The sequence below is a fragment of the Pleurodeles waltl genome, chromosome 9 (assembly GCF_031143425.1).
Source record: "Pleurodeles waltl isolate 20211129_DDA chromosome 9, aPleWal1.hap1.20221129, whole genome shotgun sequence".
Lineage (NCBI taxonomy): Eukaryota > Metazoa > Chordata > Amphibia > Caudata > Salamandridae > Pleurodeles > Pleurodeles waltl.
This window is the reverse complement of record NC_090448.1, coordinates 228,395,268-228,412,468: the sequence shown is the minus strand read 5'-3', so window position 1 is coordinate 228,412,468 and position 17,201 is coordinate 228,395,268. Positions and strand designations below refer to the sequence as shown.

General features: G+C 45.2%; 1 protein-coding gene across 1 annotated transcript in view; it reads left to right on the top strand.

The window, feature by feature from the left end:
* Positions 1-17,201, top strand: part of DNAH1 (dynein axonemal heavy chain 1) — an 827,745-nt gene that overhangs the window by 520,681 nt on the left and 289,863 nt on the right. Inside the window, exon 43 of the mRNA XM_069206595.1 lies at positions 9,648-9,808. Within this exon, the coding sequence (XP_069062696.1) occupies positions 9,648-9,808 (161 nt within the window). The remainder of the gene's footprint in view (positions 1-9,647; positions 9,809-17,201) is intronic.

Here is a 17,201-nt window from a genome sequence, read left to right as displayed (position 1 = left end):
CAGGTAGATAGACTACCCATCAGAAAGAGCATTAGTAAAGGTAAGTAACTTGTTCAACACTGCATTTCACACTGCTTAAGCCAAACTACATGCTTTTTCCAAATCATGACAAGAATAATAGAAAAACACAGCATCCCTTTTGGAAACTGGGTAGGAACACAGCTAAACAGTAAAATTCCTAACAGTGCTAATTTTAAAATTTATTAAACATTTAATTGCTTAACTAGACCATATTGGTGTCTACTGCGTTAATGACTCAAGAACATTTTAAAAAAGAATTTATAAATAGGAAACTCTTAGATGGATTTAACCAGTATTTGAATCAGTGCTTGAATTAAATGATAAATGATATTTTACAAAGTACAAGTCTTAGAGAAAACAATATTTGTGAGAAAGTGCAAGTATCAGTCAACATAAATGAAAATTAATTTACATGACAAAGAGTTCATAACACTAGACAAAAAATGTAAAACACAAAAAAAAACTCCTTGTTATATCACTCAGTCCATTGATGCTAGATCAGTACATAGATATCAGTTTCCATTCATTAAGGCACTACAGATAAAGGACTGTCTTCATCACAACAGGACATTCAATAGGTGCCATTGTATCAAAATTAATTCCAAAATAGGCAATTAAATGACAGAGGGCCTGATTTAGATATGGGTGGATGGGTTACTCCGTCACAACGGTGATGGATATCCCATTGCCAAAATCTTAATCTCATAGGAAATAATGAGATTTCCGCTGACAGGATACCCCTCACCATAGTGAAGGAGTAACCTACCTGCCAATATCTAAATCAGGCCCAGAGTCATTCTACAAAGTCACAGTAAACAAATCACAGGGATATAATCAAATCACCATCATCAGCACACTGAAAGTGAATGCAAAAACGTTATATTAATTGGGCCATGAGAAACCCAGGTACTAAACTAGATTATCTAGTCCTAGTCAAAATAAATGGATCTAGGTAGGAGACCACTTATGTTTTGGAGGTTTTTGAGTTATGCACTATTGCATATACATTGGCAATGGGATGCTTGGTAATGTGCAGTATTTCCTATATGCCTTGGTAACAGACATAGGTAGTTATTGGACTATTGGAATGTTTCGTAATGAGCATTTCCTCCATTGAGGATTCTGCATCAGTTGTTCATGTTTGCTGCCCACGTTGCAGGTTCCTTATCTTGCGAATACACCCAGGCACCAGACTGAATCCAGAAAACGTTTTCAGACAATCCCTGATACACCAGACGTCAACTCCGTCCCACCCAGAAATGAAGGGTGGAGTCAGTTAAGCCCCATCATTTGCCAGCTTATATTTCCGTGCCTCTGAACATGGATCCGGAGCTCACTCCCTCTTTTTTCTGTCGCTTGATGGGATTATTTTCTCAAAATGTTTACAGTGTGCAAGGGATTATGTCCCCTTCAAAAAGCACAGGTTTTAAACCCTGCAGGGAATGTCACAAACAACATGTCTGTGACAGATCCTCACAAGGTATGCCTCTGGTGCCTGGCTTTGTCGAATAACTCTAAGTGGTGTGGGGACTGCACAAAGATGAATCTGAGTGATATCCAGGACCACAAGGTCAAGCTCTCTGTTACCAAAACTCGTCGGAAGGTAAGTAACAACCGGTCTCGCTTGAAGTCAAGGATGCAGAAGCACTCTCGAGGCCATTCTTGAGAGAGGTTCTCTTCCATTCAAAGTAATCAGGTGAGTCAAAATCTTTTTTTTAAAAGACATAAGTAGCCAAAACTTGATTCTCCTTCGTCCTACAACTCTCATCAAGAGAAGTCTTGTGGATGTCAGGTTGCCTTCTGTTCTCGTCCCCACGTGTCATTTCCTGTGCTAAGCCCACCAATGCTAGAGGAAGAACCAATTTTGGACTCAGAAACAAATCCACCTTGCCTGCAGTCGCACCCATCTGGACCTCAGGAGCAACCAATACAGCCCCATTCAGAATCAAATGAGACATAACCTTTACCCAGAACCATCATGTTGGACTCAGAACACTATGATAAAGGATATGGCAGACATTTTGCATCCTAATTTTATGATGAGGAGAATCTATTTTTAGACCTTTAAGATGACAATAGATTAGACACCTCCCCATTCATTTGTTTGAACTCCTTGTCTGGTCCCTCCACAGAGGAATCAGATTCAGTTGTCATAGTGATAAGGAGAGCTGCAGAAGTTTTGGACCTCCAGCTGCCATCTGTTAAGGTAAAGACGTGTTCTCACTGAGGTTCTGCAACTGATCAGACTTCATCTGAACGAACATCTTCTCCCATTCAATAAAGCCTTTACAGACTCTCTGATGGACACTTAGGCCAGGGCTCGCTCTTGTCTGCTGGTGACAGAAAAGTGCCCAGATGACACAGACCTGCTCCTGGAGGCGCGCCCTTCATCCTTCAGCATCCTACACCCAAAAGCCAAGTGGTTTAAGCTTTCATGAGCAGAATCAACCCAAAGTCATTCCCAGCTATGCCCCCTGATAGGGAATGCAAACACAGGGACATTCAGCAAGTGGATGTTCTCCTCAGGCAGCTTGACCCTCCACTCAGTGAATGCAAGTCACCTCCTGGGATGCTATTTGCACATGCTATGAGACGTGGTGGACGAGGTCTTGCCTACAGTTCTGGAAGAATTCTGCACAAATTATCCGGGATGTACTAGACGCAGGAAAATAAGTCGTACAATCTAGACTCGACATGACTGACTGTTTCGGCAAGGCATTCTATACCAGCATGATGCTCCAGCCAGGGACTATTTCCACAATAGCACAACCCCCAGTCCTTTCAAGGTCAGAATTAAGCATCCGGCTGACAACATCCAGTCCTTCAGGAATAACCTACCACTCAGTCTCCCACCCATGTTGCCACTGTTTGCAAACTGTTTTAGTTTGCCCTCCATGGCTTATGGCCATCCTGTTGGAGGAAGGATACGATCTACACTGGTGGCAAAGCATCACTTCTGACAGATGGGTACTCCAGATTGTTCAGCACAGAAACACTCTGCAATTCCTTTTCACCCTGTCCACAGACAGACTGTTGGAGGTTCATTTATCCATCCTACAGAAAGAGGTTTACACCTTCCTCTTATATTGTTTCTCGAAAGGGACAAATGTGAAATACTCAGCATGGCCCAAGTTCTGTCTGCCCTGGATCTGGATGACTGATGGTAACATTGTATTTGGAGGATGCTTGTTTTTACATCCCTCTCCTGCCGTTACACAGGCATACCCGCAGTGCAAGTTGAGCCAGGAGCATTTTCATTTTTTGTTCTCCTCTCTACCAGCGATGGCTGTGGTAGTAGCAGCGTTCTGCACCACCAGAAGTCTCTTTAGAACATGCGAAAGAGAGCTCAGGAGCAGTACGCTGCCGTAATTGAGACGTGAAAATATCAGAGCCTGAGTAAGAAGTCTTTTGGCTGAAAATGGAAGTAATTAAAAGATTTTCGTAAAGGTTCTTAGAAAACAGAAACAAGTAGCTGCCAGTTTCTTAGAATGGCATTCTATTGTAAGGTGCGGGTCTAGCCAAAAGCCCAAGCTTTTTACGGAATCTTTAGGCAGACGTAGATCCATAGGCAAGTTCACTGCTAAGGATGGGGACCTAAATAAGGAAGGATTCCTGCCGATCATAACTTCTGTTTTCCCTTTGTTGAGCTTAAGGTTGCTCTCTATCATCCATCTGGCAATATCTGAGAGACAGGAAGATAAGATAGCCTGTTCTTGGGTATTCTTAGTAGAGAAGGAGTAGACAAACTAAGTATCATCCACATAAGATACTAGAGATAGTCCACGTGGCTCAATAATTCTTTCCGGGGGGACATATAAATGCTAAAAAGAGTAGGGCTCAGAGATGAGCCCTGCGGCACCCCACAACTGAGTGGCAGAGGTTTAAAAAAAAATCAATGTAGGACTTGAAAGGTCCTGTCCTTCAGGAAGTCAGAGAGCGACTCAAATGGGGTCCCTGAAAAGACCATCTGAGAGATTCTCTGAAGGAGCATATTATGATCTACAGTATCGAATGCAGCACTCAGATCCAAAAGGACAATTGCTGCATAGCCACCTGAATCCAAAGTCACACCTGGCTACTTCCTGAAGACTCCAGTTCATTGGAGGTTTTCTAGATAGGGAGCTGTTTAAATAATTTCCATCTGCTCGACCTGTACAGAACATTCAGACTATGATCTTGATGTTTCAATCTATGTCCCGGGTCTCAGTAAGAACAACTGTCAGGTTTCTTGGTCCTTTTGCCTCTTTCCTCCTGCTTATTGAACACCCTAGTTGGCACATGCAGGCTTTGCACTGGGATCTGAAGTGTCAGTTGGTTCAGCACCACGGAAACCTATCACATTCCATCCAGGTTTCAAAGGGTGCTGCAAAAGATCTATAGTGGTGGCTGCTGGACCTCAAAAGGCATTTCTGTCATCCGTCAAGGGTGACAGATACAGGTCCTCACTGACAACACCAAAGCCAAAAAACAAGGTGGAGTGGGTCCTGCATCCTGTGCCAGAAGGCTCTGCACCTCTGGAATTGGCTGAGCCGTTGGGGCATCTCCACAGTAACCAACTACCTGGCAGGATCTTTGAACGCAAGGGTGGACAACCTTGACTGGCATTGACTAGCGAATCACAAATGACAATTGCATTCAATGGTGGTGCAGTCCGTTTTCCATCAATGGGAGAACCTAGCTTGATCTTTTTGCCACTACTGAGAACACTCAGGGCCTGATTACGACCTTGGCGGATCGGATTACTCTGTCCCAAATGTGACTGATATCCTGTCCGCCGCATTACAAGTTCCATTATATCCTTGTATGGCAGACAGTATATCCGTCACATTTGGGACAGAGTTATCCCATCCGTCCGCTAAGGTCATAATCAGGCCCTCATTGTTCTGACTTCTGCCCGTTGGAGTTTCCAATACAGCTCTTCTTTGAAGCCTTTTTCCCACAGAGTGGAGTTTAAGACTCCAGTATGGCTTTCTGTCTCTACATCTTCTCCCCAAAGGTCTGAAGTTAAGGAATGACTGGACTAAAGTCATTGTAGTGGCCGTAAGCCTTTATCCTTTGATCTGACTGCTGGTTTGGGAAGATCTTTTGGGGCAGCAAGGCAGAGTCAGCATCCGGGCTTGCACAACCTTCACCTCCATGCATGCAGATTGAGCAGTAACAGTTGATTGCCTTCAACATCCCTAGATGCCATCTTAGTGGCCAGGCAGCCATCCATGATAACTGTCTGTGGTGGAAGCTGGGAGAAGACGTTTGTGACAAAGTGTAATTCCTGACAAATACAACCCCTGCAAGTTAAGTTGTTGGCTTTTCTGCTTTTTGTGCTACCCGTAGAGGTTGCCAAGGACTTGCAGCAGCCATTGTTACACAGCTACTTTTTGGGCTTGTCAGCTTTTATTTGTTTACCAGATCAACTATTGTTGTTTAAATCACCTGTTGGGATGCATTTTTGAAAGGCTTGACCCATATGTTTCCACTTAAGCGATTTGTAATTCCACTTAAGCGATTTGTAATGACCTTAAACTGGTACAACTGCTACTCACATACTTGATGTACACTCCATTCAAACTGATGCACAACAGTGCTCTGCAGCTTTAGGAACTGAAAACAGTCTTTCTCGTAGCAATAATATCAGCCCACAGGGTGAGAGAGCTGCAGGCACTGTCTACCCCGCAGCCATGTAGTTCCTTTTTCCTGGATATACTAGTGCTTTGGACTAGGGCATCATTCTTACTCAAGGAGATGTTGCCTTTTATGATAGACAATCATTGACCTCTCTGGCCTTTGTTGCTCCTCCTCATCCCTCAAAAGAGGAAGAAAGACTCTATTTGGACCCCCAAAATAGACTTTAACTTTACCATTTGTTGCACCATAGACCATTGGATGAACAATCAACTCTTTGTGAGGTTTACAGGAGCACAGAAGTATGAGGCAGTACAGAAAATAACTATTCCCAGGTGGATAGCCCTCTATAATAAAATCTGCTACACACTGGTTAAGAACCCGCTCCAAAGGGTTCATACAACCAGGGCCAAGACTAAGGCTCCTATCGCTGCTTTATTGCACCAGGTGCCTGTCTTTGACATCTGTAAGACTACAACATGGACATTGGTTCACATGTTCATGAAGCACTACTGCTTTGATAGCCAGGTCCGATGTGACAGGTGCTTTGACAGTTCGGTCCTGCGGGGAAGTTTTAGTCTGAGCCATTCAATTGACTCCCCACCTTGGGAAGCACTGCTTTGGTATCTCTTCACAGTGTAAGAAGTATCCACCAGAAGAACAAGTTACATACCTTCAATAACGCTTTTTCTGGTGGATACTCTATCTATCTGATAGAGACTTCTACCTGATTTATAAATGTCTCAACATCCAATGGCCTGGACAGAATTCAAAGAGATGGAGGTCGGCATGCAGGGGTGGTGTTATATGTGGCTTATTCGGCATTTCCGGGGCGGGATGTGGAGTTGACAATGCCACCTACCAGCGTGCAGAGGAATTGCTGAAAAAGTTCTCCAGATCCAGTCTGGGGGTGTCAAAAAGGTGAGGAATCTGCAGTTAGGTAGAGTTTAAACAAAAAAAGTGTTACAGACAGTAAGTAAATTGTTCTTTATATACGTATACAGGGAGGGTCTTATTTAACATTAATGCTGCTTTTCAAATCTGGACCTTGTAATATAAAGTCTCAGATTGTTCTGTTCATCATACCATTTAACTAATAGTCTTTCTGAATAGCAACTTCTTGATCAGCAGTCCTTGCACAGCTTTGAGCTAAAATGGATTGTAATATTTATGCAGTTCACAAAATTAGAGACACAAGACAACTGTTTCTTATTGCTTTAAGATCACGTGAAAAAGTCTGTGTACCAAGAAATTAGGACTTCCACATTGCGCTGTCCTTTACTGAACATTTTTTGCAGGTCAGCCCCCAAAATCTGTTTTCTTCAAGCATTGTTCAGATATAAACTCTAAGACTAATGCTCAGATGGACCCATGTTTCCTCGGAAACAAAATGCATAGGGGCCACACATCTAAATATATGGACATAATACAATGGATTGTTTAAATTGTAGGAAATATAGGATGTTTTAGTAGTGAAAATTCTGGAATGTGCTTGAGATGTATGATTTAGCGAACAAATTGCGATTTGAACTTACATGGGCAGAAGTGATGGTGTGTGTGAGGAGACACACTTTATGGCCAGGGTGTGCTAAACAGTTGCTTCTGCAACTGTACCCAGACTATAAGGAACTATCTTGCCAGCATGCAGGTGTTATTCACTAGGAGACAGTTCCTCATAAGTAAGTACTTAGAGGGCTTCTGTGTATATGAACTCAAACTATGGAAGATCCCATATTGTAAAACAGTAAGAGTGATATTTAGAGTTTGGCTGATGTGGAAAATCTGCCAGAAAATAGCAGTTGTCTTGACTACTCTATGTAGAATGTACAGCCATGTATATGCTTTAAATAGGAGTTATTTATGGTTTGGCGAAGGTTGAACATCTACTAATTATTGGCTGGTGTCCTGTTCTCTCTTGTGTAGCCATATATACACTCCAAATGCAGCAGATGAGACAGCTGCCAAATTTTGAGAGATGCTTCACTTAGGCCAAATCCTAAATAATCTAGTTTGCCATTAATAAAAGTTCCTCAGCATGGATTTTTTCAATTGAGCCATAGGTAAACCTCTCATCCTGCTTTTTAGAAATTGGGTCTCTAGTTGACAGAGGCATGCACCCTGTCCAAGTTGGGACCACATTCCTACTTGTGGTAAGTCGGTTACGCTTCCTAAATTACCTGTGCTCACCCTCTGGTAATTTGGCACTGAGCAGTCAGGTTTAACCTAAGAGGCAATCTGTAAAGTATTTGTGCAACGCTTGAATTACAGTAACACAGTTAAAACACCACAAAAAGACTCCACAACAGTTTAGAAAATATGGAATATGTATCTGACTAAACTTAGACACTATGCAGATGTCCGCAGCTGGGCCGGGCACAGTGTGGCATTGCAGAATACTGGGAAGTGCTTGCCACACTGTGGGCTGGTAGACGAGGAAGCGTGGAATTGGGAGTCAGTACTTATACCAAAACGTGTCTTTGAAGTGGAGGAGACTTCCAAAGAGGCCTTTGTAAATCACATGTTCCCTTCCCTTCGTTCCTTGGCTCCAGACACTCTACAGGGGGGTATGTGGCCCTTTGTGTGAAAAGGCGCACAGCCTTATTTAGGTGTAGGTGTCAGCTCCTCCCTCCCATCTACCCTAGTAAGATCCATCAGTCAAGTGATGGGCCATCAGGTTGGAAATTTCACACCCAATCTTCCTTTGTGTGTGACTGTCTAGAGAGAATGTACAAAGTTCTAGCTGTCATCTACTCCAGACGTGTATTCAGAGACAGGCAGAGGCACAGAATTGTTAAAGCAAGAAAATGCCAACTTTCTAAAAGTGGCATTTTCAGACTTACAATTTAAAATCCGACTTCACCATAAGTTGTGATTTTAAATTCTGAGTCCAGAGACACCCAACTCCATATTTGTATATTTTCCCAATTTAAAATTATATTTTAAAAATGTTGTAAGGTAATGCCGATGTTACCCTATGGGAGAGATAGGCCTTGCAACAGTGAAAAAAGAATTTAAGAGTTTTTCACTACCTGGGCATGTTAATCTTAAAAGTACATGTCCAGCTTTTTATTTTTAAATACACTGCACCCTCCCCTTGGAGCTAACTAGGGCCTATTTTAAGGGTGAGTTACATGGAATAAGAAAGAAGGGTTGGGCCTTGCAAGTTGGATACACTTGTCAGGTCAAAATGGCAGTTTAAAACCGCACACATAGGCTCTGCAGTGGCAGGCCTGAGGCATGTTTGAAGGGCTACTGTAGTGGGTGGCACAATCTGTGCTGCAGGCACGCTAGTAGCATTTAATTTACATGCCCTGTGCATATGTAGTGCTCTTTACAGGGTACTCACATGTCAATTAAATATAGCAATTGTGGGTAAGCCAATGTACCATATTTAGAGTACAGCACACCTGCACTGGACAGCAGTTGTAAAGTGCCCAGAATCATAAAAGCCAGCAAAAATGAGTCAGAAAAACAGGAGGTCAGAGGGCAAAATGTTAGGGTAGACCACGCTAAAGTTGCCAGGTCTAACACTGCTTCTTTCTTGATAGTGTACAGTACCATATGTTAAACTTCCTGATTAAAGATGACACTAATACACTGACTGCAGACAAATTATTCTGCCAACTTTCATTATTATGGACACCAATTCAAAATCACTGCTATAGTGAGGTCCACATGCTGACAAAAAGTGTTCTGATGTTCTCTTCTTAACAGTGAGGGATACCTGCAGTTTGTGATTCTACAGATAATTCTTATATTGGAGAGCAGTTGGTATAGGTAATTATCATTTCCCTTGCTTTCCCTCTTGTGCACGTGAATCTGTAGATGATGGAATACCTCCATTTGAGAACTAGTACTTGAAACTTTGTCATTGCTCCCTCCAATGTCTTTTTACTTTCATGCCTCGTGTTTTAAGTGCCTTTTCCTATCATTTCCATGTCTGTCCTCTTGTTTCTTGATATGCGACTCATATTGCTATTGGGGGTTTTATTTACACTTTCTACCAGGTTCTCTGCATTGGTCCTACTGGCACAGGGAAAACTCTCACCATCTCTGATAAGCTGCTCAAAAACCTACCAATGGAGTACATCCCCAATTTCCTAATGTTCTCAGCACGGACCTCTGCCAATCAGACGCAAGACCTCATCGACAGTAAACTTGACAAAAGGCAAGTATAAAGAGCATGGTGGTGGGGTCTGTAACTAACTGGTCTGAAGACTCAGTGAAAGGAAAATAAGAGATGATAAATGTGCAGTATATTAAGTGGAGATTGAAATATGACAGTGTGAGGACAGGTCAGTAAATAAAATATTTCATAAACATTTGACATAAATAGGAGAATGGTCAGACTGAAAAGATGAGATTAGGCAAGCTTAGCAAATAACTACCCCTTAAAAGAAATCTGCTTTGAACCTTACAGGATTTCCATTTTGGTAGAAATGATGAATGAAAAAAGCTGAATGTTAAGTTCCAATGATTTAGGGGTATATGAACAGAATTTAAAACTTCAAAACTTTCTCATGTACTTTGACCTTATCCCAAATGAATCACTTCTGCATCTAGGACATCTTTTGGCCCTCCCACTTGGAGAGTGTCTGAAATTCAACTGTGCATTGTTAGCCCCATCTCAAAAGAGAGAGAGACTTGGTGTATTGAGAGGGGGTTATATCTCCCACGCACCGATACAACAAATGGTAATAAAATGGTGTCATGAAATGTGCAATGTGTGTTCACGTCAAGACTTCACGCCTACCTGCGGTAGGACTGCTGCAACCCGTACCCAGTCCAGCTCAACTGTAGAACATAGTCTCAGTGTGCATTAGTGTTGAGCTATCTTCTTTGAATAGATATGATATACCACCATTACTGGCACTGGCAACTTATTTCATGAAGATGGAACACTTAATTCCCTCAAAAAATGCCTATGGCCATAGAACTTGCAGGAATTCTTTTGGTCCACATGTTTAATTCACACAGGCAGTCTGATGTCATTGTCAGTGACAGGGAAACACATTTAATTTCCCTCTTCTTGAAATAGCTGCTAAAATAACATATACTAAACAATTTAAATTCACCAGCTTCCATCCTCAAAGGGTGGACAAATGGAGTGGCTAAACCACTCTGCAGGACAATACTTCAGGTATCATCAAATGCTTGGCACCAATAGATTATGCTTGCAGAATTTGCATATAACTCATTTTATTCATTGGAAATATGTCCCTTCTAATGGTCCTATGTTTTCTGTCATCCATCTGCCATGGATCTGCTGCATCAGATTCACATTATTCTAAGGGCAACCCACCAACATGTGCCCCGAGCCAAAGCACAACACAAAGGTTTTGCCGAACATAATCGGCGTAAAGCACTAGTTTACCAGACCAAAAGCAGAGTTTGTTTATACTCTAAAAATCTAACCACCATCCCTGGGTCCATTGAAAATTCTTCTGGGAAAGTGGGAAGAAGAGATGGGACAGGCATAGCGCAAGTCAAATTTGGAAAATATGAAGTACGAGACAAATGGAAACTGAAAAGGCAAACACTAAGACTGCATTTTTTTCTCAGCTCACACATTTCCTGGTTCATTAGACATGTCTGCAGGATTAGGAGTAGAGTTAGTATTTTAGGATCTAGCAAATATCTAATAGAGACTTCTAGCTGCAGAATCCTTACCTTTGAATTCCCTGGCGTCAACTTGGAATCCAGACTTTTTTGCTGAGCAATACCCTGCGCTACCCATCAGGTGGTGGTGTTCAGATCTGTGTGCTTTGTTCGGCTCCACGTGCAGTCTCTGAAGCTCATGGCGGCCTGGCAGTTGATGTTGGTTGGCGCGACTCCAAGGAGGTCCCGCTCGAGGAGGAGGTCGCAGAACCGCTCAAGGAGCCCCAAGTCCTCTTCTTTGCACTGGAGATCCTCGGGGCACTCGGGGAAGAGGCAAATAAAGAAGAAGAAGTCCAAGAGGACTTCGACTTTACCATGCCTGTCAGCCGATGAGGCGACTCTGGAACGTTGAATTTCCATGCACGGTTCCATGTAAAAGATGCCATGTTCGACATTGCGTCTCACCCCCCCATTTGGGAGCCAGAGCGACCCCCGCTCAATTTAAAGAATTTTACGAAGCCATGCACCTCGTATTTGAGTGACTGCCCCCGCTGGTGAGCCTTCGGTCCCCGTGGGGGTGGCAGGGACCCCAGCATAGGGGCTCCTGTAAATAGGGCAATCCGCCACTACCATCGACCAGCTTCTACTGACTCTAGTTTCCTCCTCCAACACCCCAACCTGGAGAGCTAGTTGGTCCAAGCCTCCACTTCCCATGATGCCTTCCCTTCCGCTTCCCCGGAATGGGAATCCAAGAGTGTGGATCAGCTCGGTAAGAAAATATTTTGTTCCTCCAGCTGGCATTGAAGTCCGTAAACACCTTTTGCCTATTGGGCCATTTTTTACATACTTTAGGGGATACAGTGACACAGGTGCTGCCCCAGGTCCCAGAGAGCGTGCGGGACACTCTCACTCAATCCATCAAGGTTGAGAGAGACACAGCCAAATTTACGATCGGTGTGGTTTGGACATGACCGACTCGCTGGGCAGTGTGATTTTATCGACAGTGGCCCTTCAACGCCACGCCTGCCTTTGTACTTCTGGCCTTTCGGGGGATGTTCAGGCAATCTTTATGGACATGTCCTTCGATGGCTCATGCCTTTTTTGGAAAAAAGGCATACTCAGCGATTGAGTGGTTGAAGGACTTTCGACTGCGGCCCGGTCCTTGGGCCTCTCGGCGCCAGCGCGTCAGCAGTATGCCTTTCACCCCTTTTGAGGATTCGAAGGGATGGGGGTACCACGCCACCTTCAAATCAGCCACCGTCTTCCTCACGTGCGAGGTCGAGGTCGGTGTACCCTTAGACCCAGAGAGTCTAGCCAGAGGTCGGCAACCACCCGGCCCCCCTCCTCCACAGCACCCAAGTCCTTCTAGTATCATTCTGCAAGACCGCACGTGTCCAGTTGGAGAGAGTATTCAATTTCATCTCCCTCATTGGTGGTCCATAACATCAGGGAAAATGGGTTTTGCAGATCATTCAGAAGGGCTATTCCCTCCCCTCCAGTCTTTTACCTCCCTCTATGCCGCTATTAAAAGAAGGGCTGATAGAGGATCACTTAATTTTGCTCTGTGAGGAAGTTATGGCTCTCTTGGCAAAGGGAGCTATAGAAAGGGTCCCGATGTCAGAAGTAGGCAGTGGTTGTTATCCCTGATACTTTCTGATTCCCAAAAAGAACAAGGATCTTTGCCCTATTTTGGATTTGCGGGGTGTCAATCTCTTCCTCAAAAAGGAGAAATTCAAGATGCTAACTTTTGCTCAGGTCTTGTCTGCCCTAGACCCAGGAGTCTGGATGGTAGCATTGGACATGCAGGATGCGTATTTTCACATCCCCATCCTGCCCGCCCACAGGCGTTACTTGCACTTCAAGGTGGGCCACGGCACTTTCAGTTTACTGTGCTCCCCTTTGGTTTCACCAGTGCCCCTCGAGTGTTCAACAAGGTGATGGCAGTGGTAGCAGCTCATCTGCGCAGGTTAGGGATTTCAGTCTTCCCCTACCTCGATGACTGGCTGTTGAAGGCTCCTACACCCCAGGCTCTCATCACCCACCTTCAGACTATGGCAAACCTCATGCATTTGCTGGGGTTCACTATAAACGTGAAGAAGTCACACATGACTCCCTCTCAGAAGCTCCCTTTCATCTGAGCTGCTCTGGACACAGTGCAGTTTCTGGCTTATCCTCCCAAGCAGCGAGTCCAGGATTTTCAGGTTATGATACCAATGTTTCGGCCTCTATCCTGGATTTCTGTGAGACAGACTCTAAGGCTGTTGGGAATCATGGCCTCCTGCATCCTGTTAGTCAAGTATGCCAGATGGCATATGAGGGCTCTGCAGTGGGACCTGAAGTTCCAGTGGGCACAGCATTAGGGGAACCTTTCTAACACGGTTCAGATCTCGAAGGGATCTGCAAAAGACCTGCAGTGGTGCATAGTGAACTGCGATTGGGTCAGAGGCAGACTCCTGTCCCTTCCCCAGCCAGATCACAGAGTAGTGACAGATGTGTCACTTCTGGGATGAGGTGGCCATCTGGAAGGGGTGGAGATCAGAGGTCTCTGGTCTCCAGGGGAATCCAGACTCCATATCAACTTACTGGAGCTCTGGGCGATCCAACTGACATTGAAAGCATTTCTTCCTGTTGTAAAAGGGAAGATAGTGCAAGTGTTCACGGACAACACCACCGCAATGTGGTACTGCAACAAGCAGGGTGGTGTGGGGTTGTGGACCCTTTGTCAAGAGGCTATGCATCTCTTGACATGGCTGGAACATCAGGGCGTAACCCTGGTGGTTCAACACGTGGCAGGTTCACTGAACCCAGGGCAGACAAACTCAGCCATCTGTACCTAGCAGATCACGAATGGTATCTCCACCCGGAGGTGGCGTGAGGACTCTTTCAGCAGTGGGAAGAGCCTTGGTTAGATCTGTTTTCCTCCACAGAGAACACACAATGTCAGCAGTATTGCGCATTGGGGTTTCCAAGGCAGCAATCGCTCTGCGATGCTTTTCGGCGCAAATGGAATTCTGGCCTCCTGTACCCTTTTCTTCCCATACCACTTCTGCCCAGAGTTCTCAAGAAGATCAAAAATGACCGGCCTAAGTAATCTTAGTGGCTGTGAACTGGGCATGGAGAGTGTGGTATACCGAGCTTCTGAACTTGAGCATCGATCCTCCGATGAGTCTGCCCCTTCGGGAGGATATTTTTTGTCGCAGCAGCAGGGGAGGGTTCTCCACCCCAACCTGTCAACCCTACGCCTTCATGCGTGGAGATTGAGCGACTGCAGTTGATGGCTTTTGGCCTTCCTCCTGAGGTCATAAAGTTATTTTGCCAGCCAGGCATCCCTACACTAAAATAGTACACACCTGCCGTTGGAAACGCTTTGTGTATTATTGTACGGAGAGGTCTAGTGATCCTCTTTCTGCTTCTCTTTTTGATGTCCTTCTCTTTATACTTTCCTTTGCCCAGCAGGGCACTCTCAAGGGCTATCTTTCTGCCTTATTGGCATTCCTCGGCTGCCTGATCAGCCTTCATTTTTCAAATCTCCCTTTGTACATAGATTCCTCAAAGGGCTTGCACATATGCTTCCCCCTACACCCTTTGTTATGCTCCAATGGGACTTAAATCTGGTCCTCACATTTATTATATGTGCTCCCTTTGAGTCCTTGCACAACTGTCCCCTCCGGCTGCTCACCATCAAGACGGCTTTCTTAGTGGCAATGCTATCTGCCAGGAGGGTTAGTGAGATGCAGGCTCTTTTCATCCAAGTCACCGTATCTCACCATATTTCAGACAAGGAGGTTCTCAGAACTCGTGACTCTTTCCTCCCTAAAGTGGTGACCCCCATTTCATCTGGATCAGAACATCACCCTGCTCACCTTCTTTGCTCCCTCTAAATAAGAGGAGCAACTCCACAGACTGGACCCAAAAACAGCGATGGTGTTCGACCTTGACCACACAAAAGAGTTCCAGGTGGATGACCAACTCATTGTGGGGTATGTGGGTGCAAAGATGAGTCGGGCAGTGCAGAAGCAAACCATTTCGCGCAGGGTTGTTCTCTGCATCAAGATCTGCTACGCATTGGCTAGGAAGCAGCCTCCTGAGGGCTCATTTTACCATTGCCAAAGCTGCTACCACTGCGCTAGCACAGGGCGTTCCAGTCCTGGATATTTGTCAGGTGGCAACGTGGGCATCTTTGCACACGTTTGCAAACATTGCTGCCTGGACAATCATGTATGGAGAGGCGAACACTTTGCCCTTCGGTCCTACAGGACTTTTTAGTGTATTAGAGGTATCCACAGTCCACCGCCAGGAGGATATGGCTTGGATATCTGTTCAAAGGTAAGGAATCTGCAGCTAGAAGTCTCTATCCGATGAACAAATTACTGCCATATTATGACATTGGCAGGTTGGCTGAAGCCAACCCTCCAATGTATCACTTCGACGGCCACGGCGGTAACAGCCGCCGGGCTGGAGATATCCTTCTCCAGCCCGGAGGCCGCCATTGTTATGCCTGCATGATTATGACCCTGCCTACCGCCATGGTTTTGTGGCATTCATAACGCCATGAAAACCATGGCGGTAGGCCATATCAGTGGCAGGGGATTCCTCCCCCCTTACTGATAGGGGTCTCTACTCCCCATTCATCTCCAGGTGCCCCCCCACTGCTACAGACCCCCCTAACCCCCCAAATTCACTCTCCTCCCTCACACACGCATACACACACCCATTCCCACATGCTTACACGCATGCATACGTCCATTCACACATACATCCGCACACACTTTCAAACATACACGCAGACACGCATTCACATAACACAACATACACGCACTCACACCTCCATACATTCACACATGCATTCAACACGCAACACACACCCGCATCCACGCACACACAAACATTCACACACCCCATATGCACACACACACAAAACACAACACCCCCTTCCCCTGTCAGAGACCGGACTTTCTTGGATCTAGGGGGTCCTCTGGCAGGGAATGGCCAGCAGCGCCAACCAGCAGAACACCGCCCGGCCGAATTATTGATCATAATATGGCTGGCAGCCATCTACTGGCGTGGCGCTGCTGGTGGCAGCAGCGCCACCTTACTGCCATCCTCAGGCATGGCCACCGCCGGATTTCCATCATTATTGTGGTGGAAATCCGGCTGTTGTCAGAATATGGTGGACGGCTGGTAGCCGCAGCAACAGTTTTGTGGCGGCCGTCGCCACTGCGGTAGGCGGTGTTTACCGCCAATGTCAAAATGAGGGCCTCTGTCTAGCTGCAGATTCCTTACACACACCCATGCCTCCCCGCTCTGCGGATATGTCTAGTAGTGTTAGGGTTATCACTTTTAGGGCCTTACTTTTGCACAGACAAACTATTCATTCTATCCATGACTGCACTTCTGGATTGGAAGTTGGTGCACACAGTGGTGCTGCTTTTATAGACGACAGTCACAGATGGCTCCAGCGATGCTAATGACGCCACGCGTAGCCGAATAACCCACACGGATCAGAACGACGCGACCCGACAGCTCTCACAGGGTATTGCTCAGCAAAAAAATTCTGGATTTGAAGCTGACGCCAGAGAATTAAAAGGAAAAGAATCTGCAGCTAGATAGAGTCTCTACCATTAAGTCAACACCTGGCAATGTGTTGTTTGTTGTTGTGACTCTCTGCTTCATACTAGTTTGCACCTGTTTATTTATCTTTTTTTGTTTGTTATTTTGTTAGGCCTCAATTTCCCTGCATCAGGGAGTCCCAGCCTTTTCTCCATTGCTTTTTGTGTTGTTGGTTGTGATTAACCCAGGCACCCTCTCTCTCATTTGCATCCTCTACTCTTGTCTGGTTTGGTTTGCAATAACCTTCCAGGACTTACTCCTGGTATCCCAGTCTTTAGGGGCTCTCTTGCAGCAACATTCAGTTCTGCAACTAGTAAGCCTCTGTTGTACTCCAGTCATATCCAACAGATCTG